Here is a 24,436-nt window from a genome sequence, read left to right as displayed (position 1 = left end):
GATTGGCCAAGCATGCAGGGTCACAGTGCATGCTTGGCCAATCATGAGTCAGCAATGCACTGCGATGGCGTAGTGCATTGTGGGCCATTTGTGCCACACAAATTTGGTGCGAATGGTCCACAAAGTTCTGAATTTGCCAAACAGACAAACAGCCGATGTTCGAGTCGAACACCGAGCTCATCCCTAGTATTTATACACTGGTCATAATTTATTCACTAAGACACCATTGTGAGGCACAGTGTGGGTCAATTGGATTATATTACACATTCTTGCCAACCCCATATGCCCCCGGGACATTGGGTCCCCATGAGAGCGGTCACATCTTAAATAACTTATTTATACTTTCAGTCCTGGGCAAATATTTTTGGCATAGCACCTATATAGTCCACAGGTAGCGCCACTGACCCCCTTTTTATAATTTACCTTTTGCATGTAATGAGTCTATCTCATATATTAGTTTCTCCTTTTAAATTGCATTAGTGAAATAAATGAACTTTTGCACGATATTCTAATTTTTCGAGTATCACTTGTATATTTGCCTTTAGAAAATCAACCCCATAAACTCCACACCCAGGACACTGTAAATGCCAGTTTCGTTTCTTGGTAATTGCTCTGCTCTTCCCTGTCCGCGCCCTCCCTAGATATATATATGAGAACTGAGGTGAGTGACACCATTTATTCAGATCTCCTCGTTCAAGAACAGGACCACGGATGGAAGGTCAGTAGAAAACTTACAATTACAAAAAATTCTTTGTTCTTATCCTGCGAGTTCATCTCATCTGTCTCTTCAGCTCATGTAGAATGTCTTTGTCCACGGTATAGTGTACACACTGCTATGAAAAGGACTATGGAGATTAACACAGAAGCTCTGGATCCTGGCTGCCTTTGTCTGGGGTAGAGCAACCTGGGGCCATTAGGGTGTGCCCAGGCATGCCTGGGGGGCCACAGTCTAGTCTGAATAATGTGTCCGGGTTTCAGGGAGTCTGAATCCTGGACACATGAATCAAAACCCGGACTGTCTGGGCTGAATCCTGGACAGGTGGAAACCCTAGTTGTAGAGTAGCAGACATACTAAACACTCTCCTCCTCTCTCTCCCCTCCACTCCCCCCATTCTCTCACCCCTTCAACCCCTTTTTTCTTTTGCCCCCTCTCTCCCCACATTCTCTCTCTCTCCCGCCCCACACACTCTCTCTCTCCTGCCCCACACTCTCTCTCTCTCTCGCCCCACACACTCTCCCGCCCCACACTCTCTCTCTCCAGCCCCACACTCTCTCTCTCTCGTCCCACACACTCTCCCGCCCCACACTCTCTCTCTCTCTCGCCCCACACTCTCTCTCCCGCCCCACACTCTCTCTCTCTCTCTCTCTCTCGCCCCACACACTCTCTCGCCCCACATTTTCTCTCTCTCTCGCCCCACACACTCTCTCTCTCACCCCACACACTCTCTCTTTCTCGCACCACACTCTCTCTCGCCCCACATTCTCTCTCTTGCCCCACACTCTCTCTCTCCCGCCCCACACTCTCTCTCTCGCCCCACACCCTCTCTCTCCCCACACTCTCTCTCTCCCCACACTCTCTCTCTCGCCCCACACACTCTCTCGCCCCACACTCTCTCTCACCCCACTCTCTCTCTCACCCCACACTCTCTCTCACCCCACTCTCTCTCTCGCCCCACACACTCTCCCTCTCTCACCCCACACTCTCTCTCTCTCTCGCCCCACACTCTCTCTCTCTCGCCCCACATTCTTTCTCTCTCTCGCCCCACACTCTCTCTCTCTTGCCCCACACTCTCTCGCCCTCCCTCCACACTCTCTCGCCCTCACCCACACTCTCTCCACACTCTCTCTCTCTCTTGCCCCACTCTCACTCTTGCCCCACACTCTCTCCCTTGCCAAACACTCTCTCTCTCCTTCCCCACAATCTCTTTTTCTTTTGCCCCACAATCCTCTCTCTTTTGCCCCACACTCCCTCTCTCTCTCTTGCCCCCTCTCTCTCTTGCCCCATGCTCTCTCTTGCCCCACACGCTCTCTCTCTTGCCTCACACTCGCTCTCTCTCTTGCCCCACACTCTCTCCACACTCTCTCTCTTTCTTGCTCCACACTCTCCCTCTCTCGCCCCACACTCTCTCCACACTCTCTCTCTCGCCCCACTCTCTCTCTCTTGTCCCACACTCTCTCTCTCTTGCCCCACACTCTCTCTCACCCCACTCTCTCTCTCGCCCCACACTCTCCCCCTTTCTTTCCCTCTTGCCCCACACTCTCTCTCTTGCCCCACACTCCCTCTCTCTTTTGCCCCACTCTCTCTCTCGCCCCACACTCTCTCTCTCTTGCTCCACACTCTCTCTCTCTCTTGCCCCACACTCTCTCTCTCGCCACACACTCTCTCTCTCGCCACACACCCTCTCTCTCCCCACACTCTCTCTCTCTCTCTCTCGCCCCACACACTCTCTCGCCCCACACTCTCTCTCACCCCACTCTCTCTCTCGCCCCACACACTCTCCCTCTCTCGCCCCACACTCTCTCTCGCCCCACATTCTCCCTCTCTCTCGCCCCACACTCTTTCTCTCTCTCGCCCCACACTCTTTCTCTCTTGCCCCACACTCTCTCGCCCTCCCCCCACACTCTCTCGCCCTCACCCACACTCTCTCCACACTCTCTCTCTCTCTCTCTTGCCCCACTCTCACTCTTGCCCCACACTCTCTCTCTTGCCAAACACTCTCTCTCTCTTTCCCCACAATCTCTCTTTCTTTTGCCCCACAATCCTCTCTCTTTTGCCCCACACTCCCTCTCTCTCTCTTGCCCCCTCTCTCTCTTGCCCCATGCTCTCTCTTGCCCCACACTCTCTCTCTCTTGCCCCACACGCTCTCTCTCTTGCCTCACACGCGCTCTCTCTCTTGCCCCACACTCTCTCCACACTCTCTCTCTTTCTTGCCCCGCACTCTCTCCACACTCTCTCTCTCTCGCCCCACTCTCTCTCTCTTGTCCCACACTCTCTCTCTCTTGCCCCACACTCTCTCTCACCCCACTCTCTCTCTCGCCCCACACTCACCCCCTTTCTCTCCCTCTTGCCCCACATTCTCTCTCTTGCCCCACTCTCTCTCTCTTGCCCCACACTCTCTCTCTCTTGCTCCACACTCTCTCTCTCTCGCCCCACACTCCCTCTCCCTCTTTTGCACCACTCTCTCTCTCTCTTGCCCCACTCACTCTCTCTCTCGCCCCACTCACTCTCTCTCTCTCTCTCGCCCCACTCACGCTCTCTCTCTTGCCCCACTCACTCTCTCTCTCTTGCCCCACTCACTCTCTCTCTCTTGTCCCACCCACTCTCTCTCTCTTTTTCCACCCACTATCTCTCTCTTGCCCCACACTCTCTCTCGTCCCCCACACTCTCTCTCTCTTGCCCCACTCACTTTCTCTCTCGCCCCACACACTCTCTCTCTCGCCCCACTCACTCTCTCTCTCTCTTGCCCCACTCGCGCTCTATCTCTTGCCCCACTCACTCTCTCCCTCTCGCCCCACACTCTCTCTCTCTCGCCCCACACTCTCTCTCTTGCCCCACACTCTCTCTCGCCCCACACTCTCTCTCGCCCCACACTCTCTCTCGCCCCACACTCTCTTTCTCTTGCTACACACTCTCTCTCTCTTGCCCCACACTCCCTCTCTCTCTTGCTCCACACTCCCTCCCTCTCTTGCCCCACTCTTGCCCCACAGTCTCCCCCTCTCTTTCCCCACACTCTACCTCTCGCCCCACACTCACCCTCTGTCTTGCCCCACACTCCCTCTCTCTCTTGCGCCACACCCCCTCTTTCTCTTGCCTCACACACTCTCTCTCTTGCCCCACTCTCTCTCTCACCCCACACTCTCTCTCTCTTGCCCCACACTCTCTCTCTCTCTCTCTTGCCCCACACTCCCTCTCTTTCTCTTGCCCCACACTCCCTCTTTCTCTCGCCCCACACTCTCTCTCTCTCGCCCCACACTCCCTCCCTCTCTTGCCCCACTCTCTCTCGCCCCACACTCTCCCTCTCGCCCCACAATCTCCCTCTCTCGCCCCACACTCTCCCTCTCTCGCCCCTCGCCCCACACTCTCCCTCTCGCCCCACACTCTCCCTCTCTAGCCCCACACTCTCCCTCTCTAGCCCCACACCCCCTCTCTCGCCCCACACTCCCTCTCTCGCCCCACACTCCCTATTTCTCTTGCCCCACACACTCTCTCTTGCCCCACTCTCTCTCTCTCTTGCCCCACTCTCTCTCGCCCCCACTCTCTCTCTCTTGCCCCCACTCTCTCACACAATCTCTATCTTGCCCTCTCTCTCACCCTTCCTCACCCCTCTCACTTGTCCCACTCTCTCTCTCTCTTGCCCCTCTCCGTCTCTCTCTCTGTTGTCCCACTCTCTCTCTCTCGCCCCACTCTCTCTCACTCTCTTGCCCCACTCTCTCTCGCCCCACTCCCTCTCTCTTGCTCCACTCTCTCCCCCTCTCTCTCTCTCATTCCCACTCTCTCTCACCCTCCCTCTCTACTCCCTTTTTCTCATAATCCCTTTCTTTCTCTCGCCCCACTTTCTCTCTATTGCCCCACTCTCTCTCTCTCTCTCTCTCTCTCTCTCTCATCCACACTCTCTCTCACCCTCCCTCTCTACTCTCTTTTTCTCTCACCCCCTCTCTCACTTGCCCTCTCTCTCTCTCTTTCATCCTCTCTCTCTCACACCCTTCTCTCTACATCCCTCTTTCACACCCTCTCTTTCTAGCTCACCTCTTACCCCTCAATCTTTCCTCCATCTCTCTCCTACTTTCCCATCTCCCCAATCTCTCCTCCCTCTCCCCCTCTTCACTTCTATCCTCATGCCTTCACCCTCTTCTTCAACTTTTAGTTTTTTATCAACGTTTCTGTCATAATTTAGGTTCTCAGTATAAAATGTGTTCTGTCAGTAGATTTTCCATGTTTTCTCAGTGTAAAAAACTGGGTTGGTAACCCTGCCAGGAAGGAGCTGGGTGGGAGCCAAATGGCTAAACAAGGCAATTAAAATGATTTACTTACCTGCTCTGTAATTGTTTTGAACAGAGCAGCGCCGATCCTCCTCTTCTTGGGTCCCTCACTGGGGCTCCTGGCCCCTCCCATCTGCCAAATGCCCCCATAGGAAGGAGCTTGCTATGGGGGCACCCAAACAGGCTCACTCCGGAGCCACTGCTCTGTGTGACCATTCACACACAGATGTGGATTGGCCCCGCCCCCACTATCTCCTCATTGGCTGTTATTGACAGCAGTGGGAGCCAATGGCTTCCGCTGCTGTCTCAGCCCATGATGAGAGAAACCTGAGAGAGCCGAGGCTCTTGTGCACATCGCTGGAACGAGATAGGGCTGAACTATGTAGTCAGCAGGTGCTACCCACACTTATAGTTTGCATTGGCATGCTGCAGCGTCCATCTTTAAATCTGGAAGTGCCCATCGCAGAGGCATAGCTAGAGCCCTCAGGGCCCCGGTGCATGAAAACTTTTTTAACCATTCATTTCTTTTTTACAATATTATTGTAACATCCTCTATAGCAGCCAGTGGGAGATGAGAGGGGGAACCCGGCAGTGCTGCAGGGGGGCAGCTGGACAGGGATAGGGAAGCATATAGAGAGGTACAAGGGGCTGCATTGGCCCATTCCTGAACATGAGGGCCCAATAGCTTCCATAGTTTGCTGATGGGCCCTTCTGTGCAGCTGAGATGCAATATGTGGAGAATGACTGCCACGAATGCATGTAATGTAGGGAGTGCAATATGTACAGTAGGTGAAGCTATGTGTGGGTGTGGCTTGAGTGTGGGCAGAAAGTCACAGTGGGCTCCATGATCTCATGATCTCTTATTGCCTAGGGGCCCCATGAGTTGTCAGTCCGCCTCTCTGCACTCAGTAAATCATTTAAAAATGTCACCTCCCCTGTTACCATTTTTCTCTTGGTGTCAGGAAAACTTTTCAGAAGTGACTCATTCTGATAGCAGAGGAAGGAGGCATCAGGGAGAAATAGCACTTAGTGCTCTGGATTGAGACTAGCACACACTATAGAAGGATGTGCTTTGGTCTTATTTTATGTAGCAGCCATAACCCACAGAGGGACGGCCTTGACTTTTGGGCTTACCAGTTACCTCCTCTTGGCTTGTCTGTGAATGTCCAGGGGTTCCCAGGGTTAGTACCCAGTTAGGCTGAGGCAGAAACACAGATGGGCACAGTAGCGGCAGTTGATGGGCACAGTATCGGTAGTTGATGGGCACAGTGCCAGCAATTGATGGGCACACTGGTAGAAATTGATGGGCACAGGAGCGGCAGTTGATGGGCACACTGGCAGAAATTGATGGGCACAGTGTCAGCTATTGATGGGCACACTGGTAGCAATTGATGGGCACAGTAGCAGCAATTGATGAGCACACTGACAGCAATTGATGGGCACAATAGCGGCAGTTGATGGGCACAGTATCGGTAGTTGATGGGCACACTGCCAGCAATTGATGGGCACAGTGTCAGCTATTGATGGGCACACTGGTAGAAATTGATGGGCACAGGAGCGGCAGTTGATGGGCACACTGGCAGATATTGATGGGCACAGTTTCAGCTATTGATGGACACACTGGTAGCAATTGATGGGCACAGTAGCAGCAATTGATGAGCACACTGACAGCAATTGATGGGCACAGTAGCGGCAATTGATGGGCACACTGGCAGCAATTGATGGGCACAGTTTCAGCAATTGATGGGCACAGTGTCAGAAATTGATGAGTACAGTGGCTGCGTTTGATGGCACAGTGGCGGCAATTTATGGGTACAGTGGCTGCATTTGATGGGCACAGTGGCTGCGCTTGATGGGCACAGTGGCTGCGTTTGATGGGCACAGTGGCTGCGTTTGATGGGCACAGTGGCGCCGTTTGATGGGCACAGTGGCTGCGGTCGATGGGCACAGTGGCTGCGTTTGATGGGCACAGTGGCGCCGTTCGATGGGCACAGTGGCTGCGGTCGATGGGCACAGTGGCTGCGGTCGATGGGCACAGTGGCTGCGGTCGAATGGGCACAGTGGCTGCGTTTGATGGGCACAGTGGCTGCGTTTGATGGCACAGTGGCGCCGTTTGATGGGCACAGTGGCTGCGGTTGATGGGTACAGTGGCTGCAATTGATGCTTTTTTTTTTCAGTTTGTCCCCCCCCCCCCCCCCAAAAAAAAATTTTTTTGAGCCCCAGCCACCACTGATGAAGGATGAATTGATGAAACAGTGTTCCCTATATAAGAGGACATTGTATCTATAGCTATTTAATGGACAAAGAAGCAATATTTTCTATGCTATTGGAAGGCAAAGCAATTAGGGGCATGGACATATCATTTACAGGGTTTCCTTTTCGTTTTTGGATACTTCCTAAATCATTTAATTATAGTAACCAACATTTTCTAAACAGAGCACTATTACACCTATACATTATTTATGTTTATGTTTTTTATATTTACGTACAGGCAGTGAATAGCTTACAAAATGTCATCTTCTGAGGAAACGTCACGGACTGTAAGACACCTGCGAGAGATATTAGTAGCCATATTTGAGAAGAATGTGGATGGATTGTGTGACAAGCTGGACTCCCTCCACCTCCTATCTCTGGAGGAATCCATGGATCTCCAGTATGATGAGGATCCCGGTGTGAGAACAGAAAAGATGATCGATATTATACTTCAGAAGGGGGAACCAGCCGTGGAGAAACTCCTAGATCATCTCAATAATATGATTCGCAGTTTCCCGGAGTTGTCTAGTTTATCTCAGCACCTTGTAGAAGGTGAGTATATTCCTGTAGCTCATTGACAGTCACCACAACACAAATATCTTTTTTTTTTCAGCTTGAATTAAACAAAGAGGCCAGAGATGCTGGCTGACATTAACCTAATATGACCATGGGCATATTTGGTCAACGACAGACATCTCCCAGCCAAAAGCGTAATGATAAACAAATGGGTTGGGATGATGACTGACGTCCTTACACAAATATGGGGTAGCACTACCCCATAGGAGCCGCTTGAGTATTACCCAGATAGACCTTACTTCTTCACTGGCAGCCAGGCACAAGGTATTTTCTGCAGCCAGGTACACACACTTTAGCCCGATGGAGTAAAAGTCTAGTCCAGGGGTGTTGTTTTGTAGTTTTATTTTTGAGGAACTTGGATAGGGTAGGGGATTTGTAGTAGGATACTCCAGAACAAAACTATGCACAACTTGAGGACTCTATCTGATCTAGAATTGAGTAGTAAGTGAAGTCCCTTGTTGAGAGCAGATGGCAGACTTGTCCTGAATAGCAGTGTAGAAATAAAGAGTATGAGCAAAGTCTCTTGTAGTGAATGACAACGTGAACCAAGCTCTTCGGATCACTAGCCAGTGATCCCTTTAATTGGACCTTTGTCTGATTGTACTAGCACAAAAGGGGTAGCTAAAAGAACAGCCCCCCAGATCTTTGGTTGGTACTTACAGGAGTCGCAAACAGATCCTCTCAGGCACAGCTCCTCTTCAGTCAGCTCTTCAGAAGCACCAGGGTCGCTCCTCCATTTCAGATTCAGGCCCTCAGGTCGCCCACCTTAGGCCGCATGGCAGCAGGTGCCAGGGGAGGCAAGACCCCAGTCCACCCAGAGCTCAAGTGTTCTCTGAATATATAGGCCAATCCCAGCATGCTCAGGGGTACCTCCCCTGTAATTGGTCGAGACTGCTACATACTCATGCTGCCTATTTGCCTAGCTCCCAACCATGTTCCAGAAAGCTCCACTAGCTTCCAGAATGGCGGGAGGAGCCCAGGCAAACTTAAAGTGGGGTGCCCCCTAAAATATATTTTTTTAAAGTCAGCAGCTACAAATACTACAGCTGCTGACTTTTAATAATCGGACACTTACCTGTCCCAGGGTCCAGCGATGTGGCGGAATGAAGCCCCCCCTCGTTCCCCGCTCCGCTCGCGGCGCATTGTTACTGTGGGCACCCGGCTGTGGCTTCACAGCCGGGCACCCACTGCGCATGCGTGAACGGCGCCGCATGCCGCGATACACCGCACAGTCATCTGGGACACGTGACAGGTCCCAGATGACTGTGCGGCGCCGAGGGGAAGTGATGTCACCAGCCCAGGCAATGAAGGAGGCAGACTACGAGGGACCCCCCTAGCAACAGGCATTTAGAGGTGAGTACATTTTTTTTTTTTCCATTTATTTTTTTTTACTTTTTTTTTAGGAATTTTAAGCTATTTTTTTTTGGTGGCAACACCACTTTAACAGCATCAGAACACCATGAGCAGTCCTGACTAATGAATTGCAGCATTCTGCAAGGCACAATGCTGCAGATCGATTTGCCTCTAGGTGGAAGAGCAAATTATGCAAACAAAATTGGGTGGATTTAGAGGAGGGAAAAAGGGTAACAGTATGTAGTTTGAACTGTGTTTAAAGGGCAGGCACAATAAAAGAGTCCATAACAATTAGTCCATATGAAAATGAGTCCATATAAATATAAATAAGCTAATATCAGAGAAGGCTGCCAGCTTGCAGATAGAAGTGGATCTGAAACATAAACAAAGACAAGAAGCGGCGCCCCCTAAGCGTAGCAATTGGGTTGTTTTAATACATTGATATATGGTAAATAAAAGATGCACTCGCAAACAAACGATGGGGAAGGGCATATTTCATAAAAATCATCCGCGCTTGTCCTGGGTAACAGACTGTGGCCTGGTGTGAGCTGTGATATCCGTCGGTCGTCCCTTGTAGCGATAACGGTGGTGGAACCCAGCGCTCTCAATACCCGGGGAAGGGAATCAGCAAACATTGGAACCCAGTACTGTGATGTCATCACTTCCGGGTACAAGGTCAGTGGGAAGGTGCCGAAGGTGATTCCCTTCCCCGGATATTGAGAGCGCTGGGTTCCACCACTGTTATCGCTACAAGGGCCGACCGACGGATATCACAGCTCACACCAGGCCACAGTCTGTTGCCCAGGACAAGTGTGGATGATTTTTATGAAACATGCCCTTCCCCCTCGCTTGTTTGTGAGTGCATTTGTCATTTACCAATCAATGTATTAAAACTACCCAATTGCAACCCTTAGAATACGCCGCTTCTTGTCTTTGTTTATGTTTCAGATCCACTTCTATCTGCAAGCTGGCAGCCTTCTCTAGATCTCTAGTGGTCAGTGATGAGGTATCCCTTATGTTTGTGCTCAGAGGAGAAGTGCTCCCTTATATCGGTGGCCAATAGAAAAGTACCTCCTTATGTTGGTGCAAAGTGGTGGACTTCCATCTTGCAGTTTTGCCCAGATGAGATATGACCCCTTACACTGGTGGTCAATGGGAAGTTTCTCCTTATGTTGGTGCTCATTGGTGAAATTCCCCCTGGACTTGGCGCTCCGTGGTAAGATTCTCCCTTACATTGGTGTTCAGTGGCCAGTTCAATTGTTCATTAAATTAAATTAGTATCATTCTTATATTATTACAGTATATATGAAATCAATTTGCAGAACCAACCTTAAGTAGTGCATTTATTTGGTTGAAGTGCAGCCTTTGTTACTTTCATTCAGCTATGAAATTATTCTATATATTGTACATCAGGATAAAATTATGAGAGCTGCCATTGTTGATTTATTCTGAATGCACAACCTTCAGGAATGTCATCATCACCCTTCCTTTTCTTGGATACAAGTATGCTTAATCCATGTCAGTGAGCTAGTAATGATAAAAAAAGTAAGTATAATGCCGCGTACACGCAGTCAGACTCTCCGGCAGAAAAAGTCAGACGGAACCTGTTGTGTGGGCCTCATCTGACTTTTTTTTTCTCGATTATTCTGACGGACCTAGAAATAGAACATGTTTTAAATATTTCCGACGGAATCAATTCCTATCGGGAAAACCGTTCGTCTGTAGGCTGTTCCGACGGACCAAAAACAACGCATGCTCTGAAGCAAGTACGAGACGGCAGCTATTGACTACTGGCTATTGAACTTCCTTTTTCTAGTCCTGTCGTACATGTTGTACGTCACCGCATTCTAGACGGTCGGACTTTGGTGTGATTGTGTGTAGGCAAGACCGCTTGAGCGGAATTCCGTCGGAAAAAAACGGTCGTGTGTACGCGGCATAAGAAATAGTGGCAGAGGGGACACAGCACATCACCAATTGGGTTAAAGAGCCAATAACAGCAGCTTTTCCAATTTAAAAGACAGCAATTGCAGCCGATCAAGATGTAAACATACTTGCCGGTTATTGGCATTCCTTTCCTCACACTTTCACAGCATGAGGAGAGGAGAGAGCCAGTAACCAGCTAGTGTGAAAGGGGATATCTTCATTAATTATCAGGGCACTGATCATCAGTGTCCTGATGATCAGTGCAGCCCCAACAGTGCCCACCAGTGCTGCCAATCAGTTCCCATCAGTGCTACCAATCAGTGCCTCCTCATCAGTGCAACTTATCAGTGCCTATCAGTGCCACCTATCAGTGCCCATCAATGCCACCTATTAGTGCCGCATATCATTTCAGCCTCATCAGTGCCTTCTCAGCAGTGACCACCAGTGCCCCCTCATCAGTGCCCACCAGTGCCGCCTCATCAGTGCCTCCTCATCAGTGCCCACCAGTGCCTCCTCATCAGTGCCCACCAGTGCCACCCATCAGTGCAGCCTATTAGTGTGCACCTCATCAGCACACATCAGCAAAGGAGAAAAATTACCTGTTTGCTAAATTTTATAACAGAAACAAAGGAAAAATGTTTCTTTAATCGTACATCACGGGACACAGAGCCATAGTAATTACTATGTGGGTTATAGTCCACCTTCAGGTGCTGGACACCGGCACACCCTTAACAGGAAGTTGCCTCCCTATATAACCCCTCCCACTACTGGGAGTACCTCCGTTTTTTTCGCCAGTGTCTAAGGTGTTGGTCACGAGTGAAGATGTGCTGTGCTGTGCTGAGCTCCACTGGAGCAATCCTTGCTGGGGCTAGCCATGCAGCTGGATCCATTCAAAGTGTCTTTTAGGCCGAATTGAATGGTACACAGGCCTCATATCCGAAGAAACAAGGTTTTGCCTGTAAACGCTTCTCCTTTTAGAAAGCTGGACCCCGGGATCCAGTACTTTTGGTATTAAGGTCATAAAGTTTTACTGGCTGGGCGCTTTTTACAGGTCCAGGATTGTGGGTTCCCGGTTCCTGAACGGAACCCACCGTGAAGGGTGAAGATTGGGTCTGTTGGTTTTACCACAGAAAACCCTACGATGGGAAAGGTAAGGGGAGTTTTTAAGGAATTTTTAAATTTTCTTATGAAATGTCTCCTTTAAAGTGGTTGTAAACCCTTACAAACCACTTTGACCTACAGGTTAGCCTAGATTAAGGCTTACCTGTAGGTCCAAGAAATATCTCCTAACCCTACACGGTTTAGGAGATATTTGCCAAAAGACAGGCACTGCTGTCTACGGTGCATGCGCCGTAGACAGCGGCGCGCAGGCGCACTGAGCGCGCTGCTGTCAACAGCGATATGCCGCGAGTGGCGGCTCCCGTGCGCACACGCGGGAGTGACCTCATTGCGGCTTCATCGAATGACAGCGGCGGAGCAGCGAGACCCACCGAGAAGATGGATGCTCCAGACTACAGGAGACAGCGGTGACTTTGCTAGCTCCTGTGTCAGGTAAGTGACACATAATGGACTACTATGCAATGCATACTAGTCCATTATGCTTTACCATTGCAGGAAATCAAACACCCATCAGGGTTTACTTCCTCTTTAAAGTAAATGTTGTCATGCCTAAGTGTCACCACTGAGGGCTGTATAGCGCACGTACCTTCTCATGGTTTGCTCAGAGTCACGCTGTGCCAGAGAAGCATCAGACATTTTTCCTCCGGCTAGCAGGCAGACCTCCGGTAAGTTTGGGGGGTTTTGCTTCCTCCAGACACCCCCACCTGAGCTGAACTCTTCCCCTCTTCAAGAGGCTGAGTATAAGGGAGAACTAAAAATGATCGGCAATGCCCTTTCCTTTCATCGCCCCTTCTCAGTGTCTCCTCCACGCCATCCCTCCCTCACTCAACCGATCCTGTCAGATCGGAGGCCCGTGCTTGCGAGGGAAAACTTTTTTTTTACTCCAACGTGGGTGTGTGTTTAAAAACAAAAAAACTCCATTTATGCTGGCAGCAAAATTGTCAGAGAGACATAAGAGCAAAGAGGAGCATGAAAGAGGTTTTTGTGACACAGGCATTTCCTATTTGACACATTTACTATTTTCATCAGGCTGAGCATTAATAGCAGCAGCAGTAGCTAGACTAGTGCTCAAGCAGTGGATGCGATTTCTTCTGGTAGTACCTCTGCTTTATGCATTGGGCTATGGTCAGAAGGGGGGTTGAAACACCCCCCTCCCAAAAAAAAGAGCTAAAGGGGTCTCCCTCAAGCTCTGGAAAGCCTACTCATCTCTACAAATGGCATCCTGCCCTGAGAGGGGGTGGCTGGTCAGAGTGAGCATCAGGGCCATGAAATGTCTGCAACTGTTTTTAACACTGCTGCCCCTGTTTATTTTATGATGATTTAAAAAAAAAAAGTTTAGCGACTTTAATCGCATCCCAGTGTGGGTCAAAATGCGAATGAGAATTCCCGCAGAGGACCGTGGTGAGGCTGATGACTCCTCTTCTGAGGTGTCAAATGTGCGGGAGAATCAGCTGTTTCAATCTTAAGATTGATGGTGCAATTACTTGCTGAATGATCGCTCCACATTTATTTACCCTTAACTGTTTGGGTTTGCTAAAGCCTCCTCAAGCTGTGCATGCCTTTTCCTATCCATTCATTGCTGGAAAAGCTTTTTTGTATCTGAGAGGATCACCCAGATAAGCATTATTTTCCTTCCTAAAAAGTATTCAAACATTATCCTATAGTGGAGGAAATTCACCAAGTAGGGTATACCAGCAATTAACGCTGCTATAGCCTCCGTGAATAAGTTTGACTTGTCCAGCAGACAATGCTCAAATTCTTATGGATCCAACGGATAAAAAGGTGGAATTCCTATTGAAAAAAAAAAAACTTTTTTCTTTGGCAGATTGAGTTTCTCAGCCTGTGCTGACAGTAATTGCTTAATTTGCTTAATCATTGAGAGACCAGCTTAAACAGGTGTCCAAGGTTATCCTGTTCAGCAGGTCCAGGAGGCAGCTTTATGTTTGCAATAAATAGTTGCTATGAGAGATTCTATCCTTCAGGTCTTGCGCCCTTCGCTAAGCACCTTGTAAGAAGCTCCTGGCTAGTCTTCCTTTTTGCGGTGAAACATATATTTGAGGTTGTTTTGGATAATACATCCAAAGAAAAAAAGCACCCCTTTTGCCATTTAAGAAAAGGAGTAAATGTATTTTCGTTTTAAAGCTCCTTCTCCTGTGCTATAGGCATCAGCTTTCAGGCAGTCACTGCGGCTTCCACCGTCAGGTTCAATCGAATAGGGGGAATTCTTCTGCAGTTCTCAAGGATCTGGCAGGAAGAGTGTCCAGACGAATGGGGGACTTCCTCAATAGCTCCAGGGTACAAACTGGAGTTCCAAGAGTTCCCATCTCCTCGTTTTCTCAGATCAAACGTAAGGATCCAGAGAAAAAGAAAAAAAGTGATCATGGAGGTCCCCACGTAAGAACAGAGGTTGGGGTTTGATTCATGTGTCCAATCTGAATGGACATTCTGCATCTCAAAAATCTAAATTCAATTCCTGAATATAACCACTTTTTTTCGTATGGAGTCAATCCAAATCAGTTATCTCCATCCTACAAGGAGGAGAACTTCTGGCGTCAATCGACATCAAAGATGCATACCTCCATATGCCTATTTCCTCGCTCACTAGTAATATCTACTTTTCAAGGTGGAAAATCTTAATTTTCAGTGTGTAGCTCTGCTTTCCGGTCCAGCTACTGCACCTTGAGTGTTTACAAAGGTTCTGGCCCCTCTTCTAGCCAGATAAAGGCCCCAAGTTATAATGATTATGGTTTACCAAGTCGATCTGTTCTTGATAGACCAGTCGGTAGCCCGCTTAGACCAAAGTATGGTCACCACATTCAACTACCTGGAATATCTAGGTCGGATTCTCATTCTAGGAGAAATCTTCTTTAAAACCATGAAGAAGGCTAAAATACTTGGGTCCGATCATAGGTACATCCAGAAAAGGGTATTCTTACCCCAAGCAAAGATCAGCGCCATAAAGGAACTGATTTAGGTGGTCAAAGCAAGATGAATTTCTTCTATTCAACTTTGCATGAAATTCGAGGCCGTTCCTTATGCTCAGTTTCATTTGAGACTGCTACATCGGGTTCAAGCTCTACATTCCCAATGTGTCTGACTCCAAAGCCTACAGCCACATCACCCTAATAGCGCCCAATCTCATCTGATCTTAGAGGCCAAGCAGGTTCGGCCTGGTTAGTACCCGGATGAGAGACAACCTGGAAATACCAGGTGCTGTAGGCTGGGTGTGCCGGAGCCTCAGTTTATAGTTAATATCCAAAGATCTACTAAGGGGAAAATACTTAATAATATGCCAACCTTTTTTGTTTAGGTTGGGGAACAGTCCTGGAAGAGGCAACTGTCCAAGAGAAGTGGCCCAGATCAGAAATGGCCCTGCCCATTAACATTTTAGAAATTCAGGCAGAGCACTTGGTCCTGAGGGCCTGAACGTTCAGTTTATGGTATTGTCCTGCCAGGATTCAATCCGAAAATACCACAGCAATGGCCTATATTAATCACCAAGGGGGCACAAGAGAAAGGTGAATCATATCCTACCTTGGGCATAAAAATATGTACCTATCGCCAGGCTTCATTCTAGGAATAGAAAATTGGCAGGCGGACTACTTGAGTCACCAGCAGTTGTTCCCGGGAGAATGGCTCCATCACCTTGATATCTTCCTGTCAATATGTCAAAGATGGGGGATCCCAGACATAGATCTGTTTGCGTCCAGGTTCAACAAAGAAATCAACAACTTTGTGTCAAGAACAAAGGATCCTCTAGCATGTGGAACAGATGCCTTGCTATTCCCGTGGAATTGGGTCTCACTGATTTATGCATTCCCTCCTATTCTGCCTGCGTCCACGACTTCTTTGCAGGATCAAGCAGGGAGAGAAGTTGATGATTCTTGTGGCCCCCAGCGGTGCCCAGGAAATCTTGGTGTGCAGAGATTGTAAAGATGGCAGTAGGGGGGCCATGGACCCTACCATCACGGCCAGACCTTCTCTCGCAACGTTCGGAGTTCCATCCTACTTTACAAATGCTAAATTTAACGGTTTGGCTATTGAGACCCACACTCTGAAGAAGCGTGGGCTGTCAGGTTCAGTAGTTTCTACCTTGGTTAATGCAAGGGAGCCGGCCTCCATAATTATATATTATGGAGTCTGGGAAATATATGTCTCCTGGTGTGAAACCGGGAATTGCACCCCAGGAAATAGGTCAAAGGTGGAATCCTTGACTTTCTGCAGATGGGGTGAGAAATAAAGCTGGCCTTGAGTGCTTTCTAAAGACAGGTCTCGGCCTTATCGGTATTATTTCAGTGACCACTTGCTTCGCATTTTTTGGTTTGTAACTTTACTCAGGGGGTAACACGGCTTAATCACCGGTTAGGTAACCCCTGAACCCTTAGGACTTGAATTTAGTTTTGTCTTATATAGGAAGGCAACTTCCTGTTTAGGGCGTGCCAGTGTCCAGCACCTGAAGGTGAACTATAACCCACATAGTAATTACTATGGCTCTGTGTCCCGTGATGTACTTCAAAAGAAAAGGATTTTACAGGTATGCTGTTAAAAAAATCCTATTTTAAAAAAAATGTTTGGTGTTTTTTTGTTTGTTTAGAAAAAAAAACAAAATCCAGTGGTGATTTAATACCACCAAAAGAAAGCTCTGTTTGTGTGAAAAAAATTACAAAAGTGGCATATGGGTACAGCATTGCATGTCTGCGCGATTGTCATTCAAAGTGTGACAGCGCTGAAAGCCTGGGCAGGAAGGGGTAAAAGTGAATGGTAGGCAAGTGATTAAAGGGTAAGAGTATACATTTTAAAAGTTTCTAGATCTTCTCAGTGATGGATTTAGAAAAGGCTGATTTAAAAACTTGTTATTTTAGGAAACAGTGTTGCTGAAATATCTACTTATTGTTTATCTACAGACAAGAAAAACTCTTTCCAGGAACTTGTGGAAAAGCTAGACATGAAAAATCACTTGACTTCAAAAGTGACTTTGAGTGACATCCTGAGCATTGGGTCTGAGAGCCTGACAGAAGATCAACCTCACAATATAAAGGATATTCCATGGCATGTCTTGAGGAACCTCATGGCTTTGAAAAGGATTTCCCGAAATACCCAACTGAAGAAAAATTCAACAAATTCAGTTAATATTGATGTCTTTGATATGTTTAATGCTGAAATGGATACATCAACCACAGTTCACCCCTTGGATGTGCTGTGTGTTCTCCTCCATTGTTCAGACAGTTTTCTGCAACAAGAGATTGTAACCAAAATGTCCATGTGTCAGTTTGCTGTTCCTCTACTACTTCCCCCTGCTGGTGACGAGTCACACTGCACCCTTATGTTGTGGGCAATGAGGGGCATTGTGAAGAAGTGGAGACCCCAATCATTAGTTGACAGTAAAGGGTTCAGAGAAGAACATGTGGTTAAAATTCCAATGCCGATCTTCTCTTTTGTCAGATTAGGGGTAAATAAACTGTCCAAATCTAAAATTCTCAACCAGATTCTAAATTCAGATCAGCAACATCACAATTTTTTCATCCACCATGATATGGATGGAGGGAACATTGAAAGGAAGATATCTGATGGACTGGTGGAAATGTCCTGGTATTTTCCATGTGGTAGCTCAGATGTTTTCCCAGAGCCAATAGCAGTAACCAACCTACGAGGAGGCCTGGAGACCAACTGGAACCAGTTCACCTTCCTGACTCAAGTTTCCTCTGCTGTGTTCATATTTATTGAGAATATTTCTGAGAATCAATTCAAACTATTATCAACCTGTAAAAACACCAAAGCTCGGTATTATTTCATTATTACTCCGGGATCAGGTAAAAATATTAACCAAGAAATGCAAACACTCTTAAGGCAGTTAATGGAAACATTAAAGGTTAGTAGTGATCAAATACTAGTTAAAAGGGACAATGCAAATGATGCTAATTTTGTGAAAAACATCCAGGACCTCCTTGGAAGCTTATTAAGAAAAGAATTCCAAAAGCTGTCACTAGAGAGTATGAAAAAGAATGCAGATGGGCTCCAGGTGGATGTAGATGAGAACTTTCCTGAATGTCAGAAAGCGAGAACATGTGCAGGTAATATTACATCTGAAATAAAAGATGTTGAAGAATATAAAAGGAAAATGTTGGGACTTCAGGGAGATTTATGGAGGCAACTATCAAAGGTAGAAAAAGAACTTTGCAGAATGACAAAACAAGGGGAAATGGGTACAGAAGAATATAAGTCTCAGTTAAAAGAGCAACGCATTGCACTGCATCAGCAGCAACATCAGCATGATTTGACTGATCCTATGATGTTGTTTATTACTGCAATCACCACTCTGTCTCAGGTAGAGAAACAATATTTTCTAAAGTGGATGAAATTAGAACTTGATTTGACTGCAAGAAGGAATCTGTCTTCCTTACAGGTGGAATACAAAGAAAGAAGTAGATCAGATAATCCAGAAGAACTCAAGCAGGTAGATCAAAAAATCTCAGACAGTTCTTTAGGAATTGAACATTTCCTACGTGAATTAGGACAGTTTTATGAAGCTGAATGTTCTATGGTTATCGAAAAATTGATTGAAGCAGACAGAGCACAGTTTACAGGACTTCCAGGGATTGCTGCTGACCTTCTATTAGAAGGATTCCCATTAGAGCTGATTGATGGAGATGCCTCCAACATTCCATTGAAATGGATAACTGATGTTCTGACTGAGCTGGATAACAAGACAGGAGGACAATGTAAAATAAGAGTAATCACGGTGCTGGGAGTGCAGAGTACAGGAAAATCCACCCTTCTGAACACCATGTTTGGTCTCCAGTTCCCGGTGGCCAGTGGACGATGTACACGAGGAGCCTTCATGACTCTTCTTAATGTGGAAGAGAACTTCCAGGAGGAGCTGGGCTGTCAGTTTATTCTGGTGATTGACACTGAGGGACTGAAAGCTCCAGAGTTGACCTCTTTGGAGGACAGTTATGAACATGACAATGAACTGGCCACACTAGTAGTTGGGTTGAGTGATATCACTATAGTCAATATGGCCATGGAAAACACTACAGAAATGAAGGATATTTTACAGATTGTGGTCCACGCTTTTCTTCGGATGAAAGAAGTAGGAAAGAAACCCAACTGCCAGTTTGTGCATCAAAATGTGAGTGACGTGTCTGCTCATGAAAAGAACATGAGAGACAGGAAGAAACTTCTAGAACAGCTGGACGAAATGACCAAAGCAGCTGCAAAAATGGAGAAGAAAGGCGGAATCACATCTTTTAATGATGTACTGAACTATGATCTGGATAAAAACAGTTGGTACATTCCAGGTCTGTGGCAGGGGGTTCCTCCAATGGCCCCAGTGAACTCTGGTTACAGTGAAAATGTTCATAAGCTAAAGCAGCATTTGTTTGAATTCATGAAAACCCAGAATGCACCTTGCAACATTAGTGACTTTATCACATGGATAGAAAGCCTATGGAGGGCAGTGAAACATGAAAACTTCATTTTTAGTTTTCGGAACAGTCTGGTAGCTGAAGCTTATAATAAATTGTCTATGCAGTTTTTTCAATGGGAATGGGAATTTTCCAAAAATGTTTACAACTTTGTTATCAGAGCAGAAAATATTATAAAAAATCAGTCACCCGAGAGTCTGGATACAGAAACGTATGAAGAATACAGGAGAGAACTTCAATTGCTGGTTTCTGAGGAGGAAAACAAAATGCTGGATTTGTTAGAAAAATATTATGACAGTAAGTCTGAAAATGTTCATCTAATAGAACGACATCGGGAAGAGTTTAGAATGAGTGTTCAGTTCCTAAGAAAAGATTTAGAAAGAAATGCTTTAAATAAATATAGAGACGCGATTTCTATCCAGAAAGGAAAGTTTGAGATCCAGAAGATCCAGAATCAATATCAGAAGCTCATAGAAGAAAAAATCACCGACCTCCTAAAAGATAGTAGAAAGGACTCTATACTAAAGGATGAGGAATTACAAAGGGAATTTGAGTCCATGTGGGAGAAAACACTGACAGATTTACAGATAAAGAAATTAGTTAGACGTAATGTTGAACAATTGATTCTATCACATTTGAGACAAGACCTGAGCAGTAAAGGATCTGCTGCACATGAAAAATTAAAGAACATTACAAAGCTAGCAAGTTATGGAGAGCGACCTTTTAAAATGGATAAAAAGTATATGGGTCGCTCGTGGCGTAATTGTGTCAAACAGATAGCGGGCCTACAAAGTGAAACAACTGAAACGGTGGAGAAATTTGCAGTCTCGCTAATAAATAAGTGCAAAATGTTTGTAAAAGAAAAAGCTGATACCTCAGAGGATTATGACAACACTCACTGCCAAGAATTACTATACATGATCAATGAACAACTTAAAAGTAGCACTCCACAATTTTCAGAAAAATTTGAGGTAGACATCAAACTTATGATTCTTGGAAATGCTGCCAAAATATTTCAAAAGATGCATGACACATTTATCAAAAATAATGACCCAACCACCTATCTAGAGAGCTTAAAGCCTCAATATTTATCAACATTTCTTAGTTTGTTTCAAAAGAAAGATGAAAGTCAGAACAGAGCCAGACAATTCTGTGAACGATGTCTCAAACCAGCAATCACTGACTATGTCTTCAAACATCTTGGGGAAAAGATAGTGGATGACATCTTAAACGGCTCCGATCATATCATCTTCAGCAGCAAAAGCTTTTTTCAGTGTAACATGCTAGAGAAATTACTGGAAGAAATGTCATTTCAAAAATATGTAAAATACATTGGTTCATATGAGAAATTTGCAAAATCATGGATATTAAGTTACATCTCAAAAAAATACAAGATCTCCACAACTATGGACAATTTATGGAAGAATATTCTGACCTCCATTATGATGGAAATTCAAACTATACTTAAAGGGAAAGCTTGCCTAGAAAGTCCTAATATACAATCCTTTTTAGAAAATGTCTGTGAAATGTTACAAAAAGAACTGGTAATACCACAGAATGAGATGAAAATGATCATTTTCCAAAACACAGCTGCAGTTGGGCAGTTTTCATCTTGCATTCAACGCCTCCTCACAGATACAGAGCAACAAATTCTAACAGAACTGAGATCTTTGAAAATTGAGTCAGTGCTTTCCAGAGTTACATTGATTCCTCAGGATGAATTGTTCAGGAAGGTAATTGGATGTGGCAAGCAGTGTCCATTCTGTGGTGTCCCCTGTGAGGCCAGTGGTGGTTACCATTGGGAGCACTTTGCATCTATCCATAAATCCACGGGACTGAATTCATGGAGATGTTTGTATAGTAAGATCTTGGACACCGACATCTGTTCAACTCTGGTTATATCTGACGGTACCTTTAAATGTTCTGTAACTAAATGGAAATCTCGCCCATACAAAGCATATCGTAAATATTATCCAGATTGGACCATTCAGCCTGACCCCAGTGGTGAGTCCTCCGACTACTGGAAATACATATTCGTACAGTTTAATTATCAGTTTGCAAAAAAATACAGAGCAAAACCGGCTGAACTTCCAAGAGACTGGAAGAAAATTACCAAAGACCAAGCTCTTGTCAGTCTAAAGAAAGTATTTAATGTGAACTAGCAACCATGTTTTTGGACTGTCACTGTTAATCAGTGAAAAACTGTAGTTGCACTGTATTACATAACACAATGTTACTGGATGATCAACCTCGTCTCATCTTTCAACTCCTTCTGGTGGTGCTTACAATTATTATGCTGGATATTTGAATGCTTACTTAAAATATATAAATCTTCTGTAGTTGCACCCTTTGACATTTTTGGTATGAAGGATTTTTTAACTGAATGTGCTTCAAGTGCAATGACTTATCTTGGACATATCTTTAATTTTACACCTCCTGAGCTACACACTGATTCCCGGGCAATGAAACTGATCCTGTTCATCTTCAGTGTGGGAGATATCACTGCCCTGCAGCTAATATATAACTCATGCAGATCAATTTAAATTTGCAAATTTTTTTTCTTCACATGGTTCTTTGCGTATTGCTGGTTGGCAGTGTTGATTACTGGATCAGCACGCTTATACCTACATTTGCTACAAATCTGGGCTCATGTGGAAATAGCAAACTGTTTTCCTGGTCAGCCAGTTCAATCGCTGGACTGGTAAAGTGGTTCAAAAGAACTACTTATTTGATCATTTTCTTGCAGACATGAAGAAGGTTCCTGCCTACCAGGAAGCAAGAAGTGTAGAGCGGGCCAGATGCCACACATTGCAGGACACTCAGGGGGCATGGCCTCTTTGTCAAGCCTTCCCCTACACTTTAGGACCAATCTAATTATACAAGAATGGGACTACAAGGCGCAGCATTGGTGAATGCGTAAACAGCTGCAAAACAATAATTTAAGGCATTTGGAGCATTAAACCAGTGTGTGGGTGATGGGAAAGCACTAGGAAATGTATTAAATGTTCACACGTGAGTTGCCATTTTCAAAACAAATACTAATATTTACTATACTCAAATTTCACCCTCTACTGTCCTTATCTATTACTTGTAGAGATTTTCTTAGTCTCCTGGGGGTGCTGGATTGAGGTGTTCTGGAACCAGCTAGAGTTAACCTCTGATATACCAATTTGGAATTATGTGGACTTTTTTTGCTGAGTTTCCACATTCACACATACATAAATTATTTCACGCTACACTTTTTGTACCATATTACCATTTCTTGCATTTATGTATTGTGTGGAGAGAAGCTGCAAAGCATGTAGGGAATCCAAAAAGTTATGGAAAGTGATGGTCAAAAGAAAGGCAGAACTCACAACATGAAAGGAGATTTTTCAAGTAATAAACTCATATTGGATTGTCAAAAATAACTATTGTTTGTATTGTTAGAACAATGCTTATGTTAAAAAAAATCAAAGTGTATGCTGTGATCATATGTTTCCTTTAATGAAATGCACTTTACCACTTCACTTCTGCTACAAAATTAGCAACATTTTGTCCTATGGAAATAATATCAGGGTCATCTTTGCTGAATCATTAGTGTATGGTATTTCGATTACTCACTCATTGCCAATTGCTGGCAAAATTGTTATTAATTTATTTGTATTGAGCGATGACATTTTTTATGCAAAAATATGGTGAACATTAGAATTATAGCTATAGTACATGTAGGAATAGTGAATAAAATGCACCTGTGCTCAGACAACGAACATATAAAATGTATACATATTATTAACAAACAGAAAAAGAGCTTTACAATAAGTAATCAATGACCTTTCTAGCTGCTTCTAGCTGTACTGTGGAGTAATTCATCCTCAAAAAACACAGCAGAAACTTTGCATTTGGTCTTATTTGGTTTTGAACACCTTAGAGTACCTGCTGTGTGTTTATGTTAAAGGGCTAGCAGAATGCCAAGATCTCTTCTCCATAGAGATATTAAAGGGAGCCAGGCTCTGATTTCAGTTCCCATGTTGTAAATGTTAACACATAACTCCAGATAAAACTTAAAAATCTATCCTTGCTCTTTTAGTCTAAGGGTAGTGGATTAAGGTGTAAATATGAACCACATTCCTTTCTCCAGCAGGCTGGCAGCTTTGACTGGCTCCAATTTCACTGCAGCCTCCTAAATGTACAATGCAGGGTTAATGCCAATGTATTGTACATGATGACACTAAGGCTCCGCCCAAAGGCAGGAGCTTCGGACATAGGAGTGTCGGAGTCGGCTGGATCAGGGTATAAGCTAAGCAAAACAGCCAAAACTGATGGGGAACTGCAAGAGTAGATTTTTTTTTAAAAATTTTTATTCTGGAATTGGGCTTTAAGTATGAATTTCTCCACAATGTCTATAGCTACAGCACTCAAGAGAGGGGCAACAATACCAAAATATGGAAAATAATTTAGGTTTTTGCATTCACAACAGATTTTTTTATTATTACTGTGACGATGAAATGTATCTTTTTAATAGTCAGCTGAAATTATTCTGTAGATTCTCTTAGCAATAAAAACGATTTTACTTTTTTACTTTACGTTTTTTCTTGATCTCTTTGTAATGCCAAACATTAATAAATGTCATTGATTATTGCTTTCACTTTTTTTGTATTAGACAGCAGGATCAATAACACTGCCTGAGTAAAGTCTTTACTGTGCAAAATTGTATCTTAATATTTAGCAGCACACTGAAGAACATTGCACTAAAGGGCTTGTTCACATTATCAGCCAGAGGGCAGTATGAGTAGGTGGTTGACCGGCGGTTTTACTGCCCCTAACGA

At 45.4% G+C, this 24,436-nt stretch overlaps 1 protein-coding gene across 1 annotated transcript; it reads left to right on the top strand.

Annotated features, from left to right (window-relative positions):
* LOC143923482 (up-regulator of cell proliferation-like) lies at positions 1-24,188 on the top strand. The gene is made up of 3 exons (XM_077447168.1): positions 1-718; positions 7,472-7,785; positions 17,109-24,188. Exons 2-3 carry the CDS (start codon positions 7,491-7,493, stop codon positions 21,788-21,790), a joined length of 4,977 nt encoding a protein of 1,658 aa, XP_077303294.1. The 5' UTR covers positions 1-718; positions 7,472-7,490; the 3' UTR covers positions 21,791-24,188.
* Positions 24,189-24,436: the final 248 nt, after the last annotated feature.

The sequence above is a fragment of the Lithobates pipiens genome, unplaced genomic scaffold (genome assembly GCF_037356315.1).
Source record: "Lithobates pipiens isolate NorthernLeopardFrog02 unplaced genomic scaffold, aLitPip1_a1.2 Scaffold_22, whole genome shotgun sequence".
Lineage (NCBI taxonomy): Eukaryota > Metazoa > Chordata > Amphibia > Anura > Ranidae > Lithobates > Lithobates pipiens.
This window is presented reverse-complemented; position numbering and strand designations above follow the sequence as displayed.

Excerpts from the sequence above, each read along its gene's own strand:
- LOC143923482 (XM_077447168.1), top strand. The coding sequence starts at position 7,491 with ATGTCATCTTCTGAGGAAACGTCACGGACTGTAAGACACCTGCGAGAG. Across the intron at positions 7,786-17,108 it reads ATCTCAGCACCTTGTAGAAG|ACAAGAAAAACTCTTTCCAG; the intron begins GTGAGTATATTC and ends GTTTATCTACAG.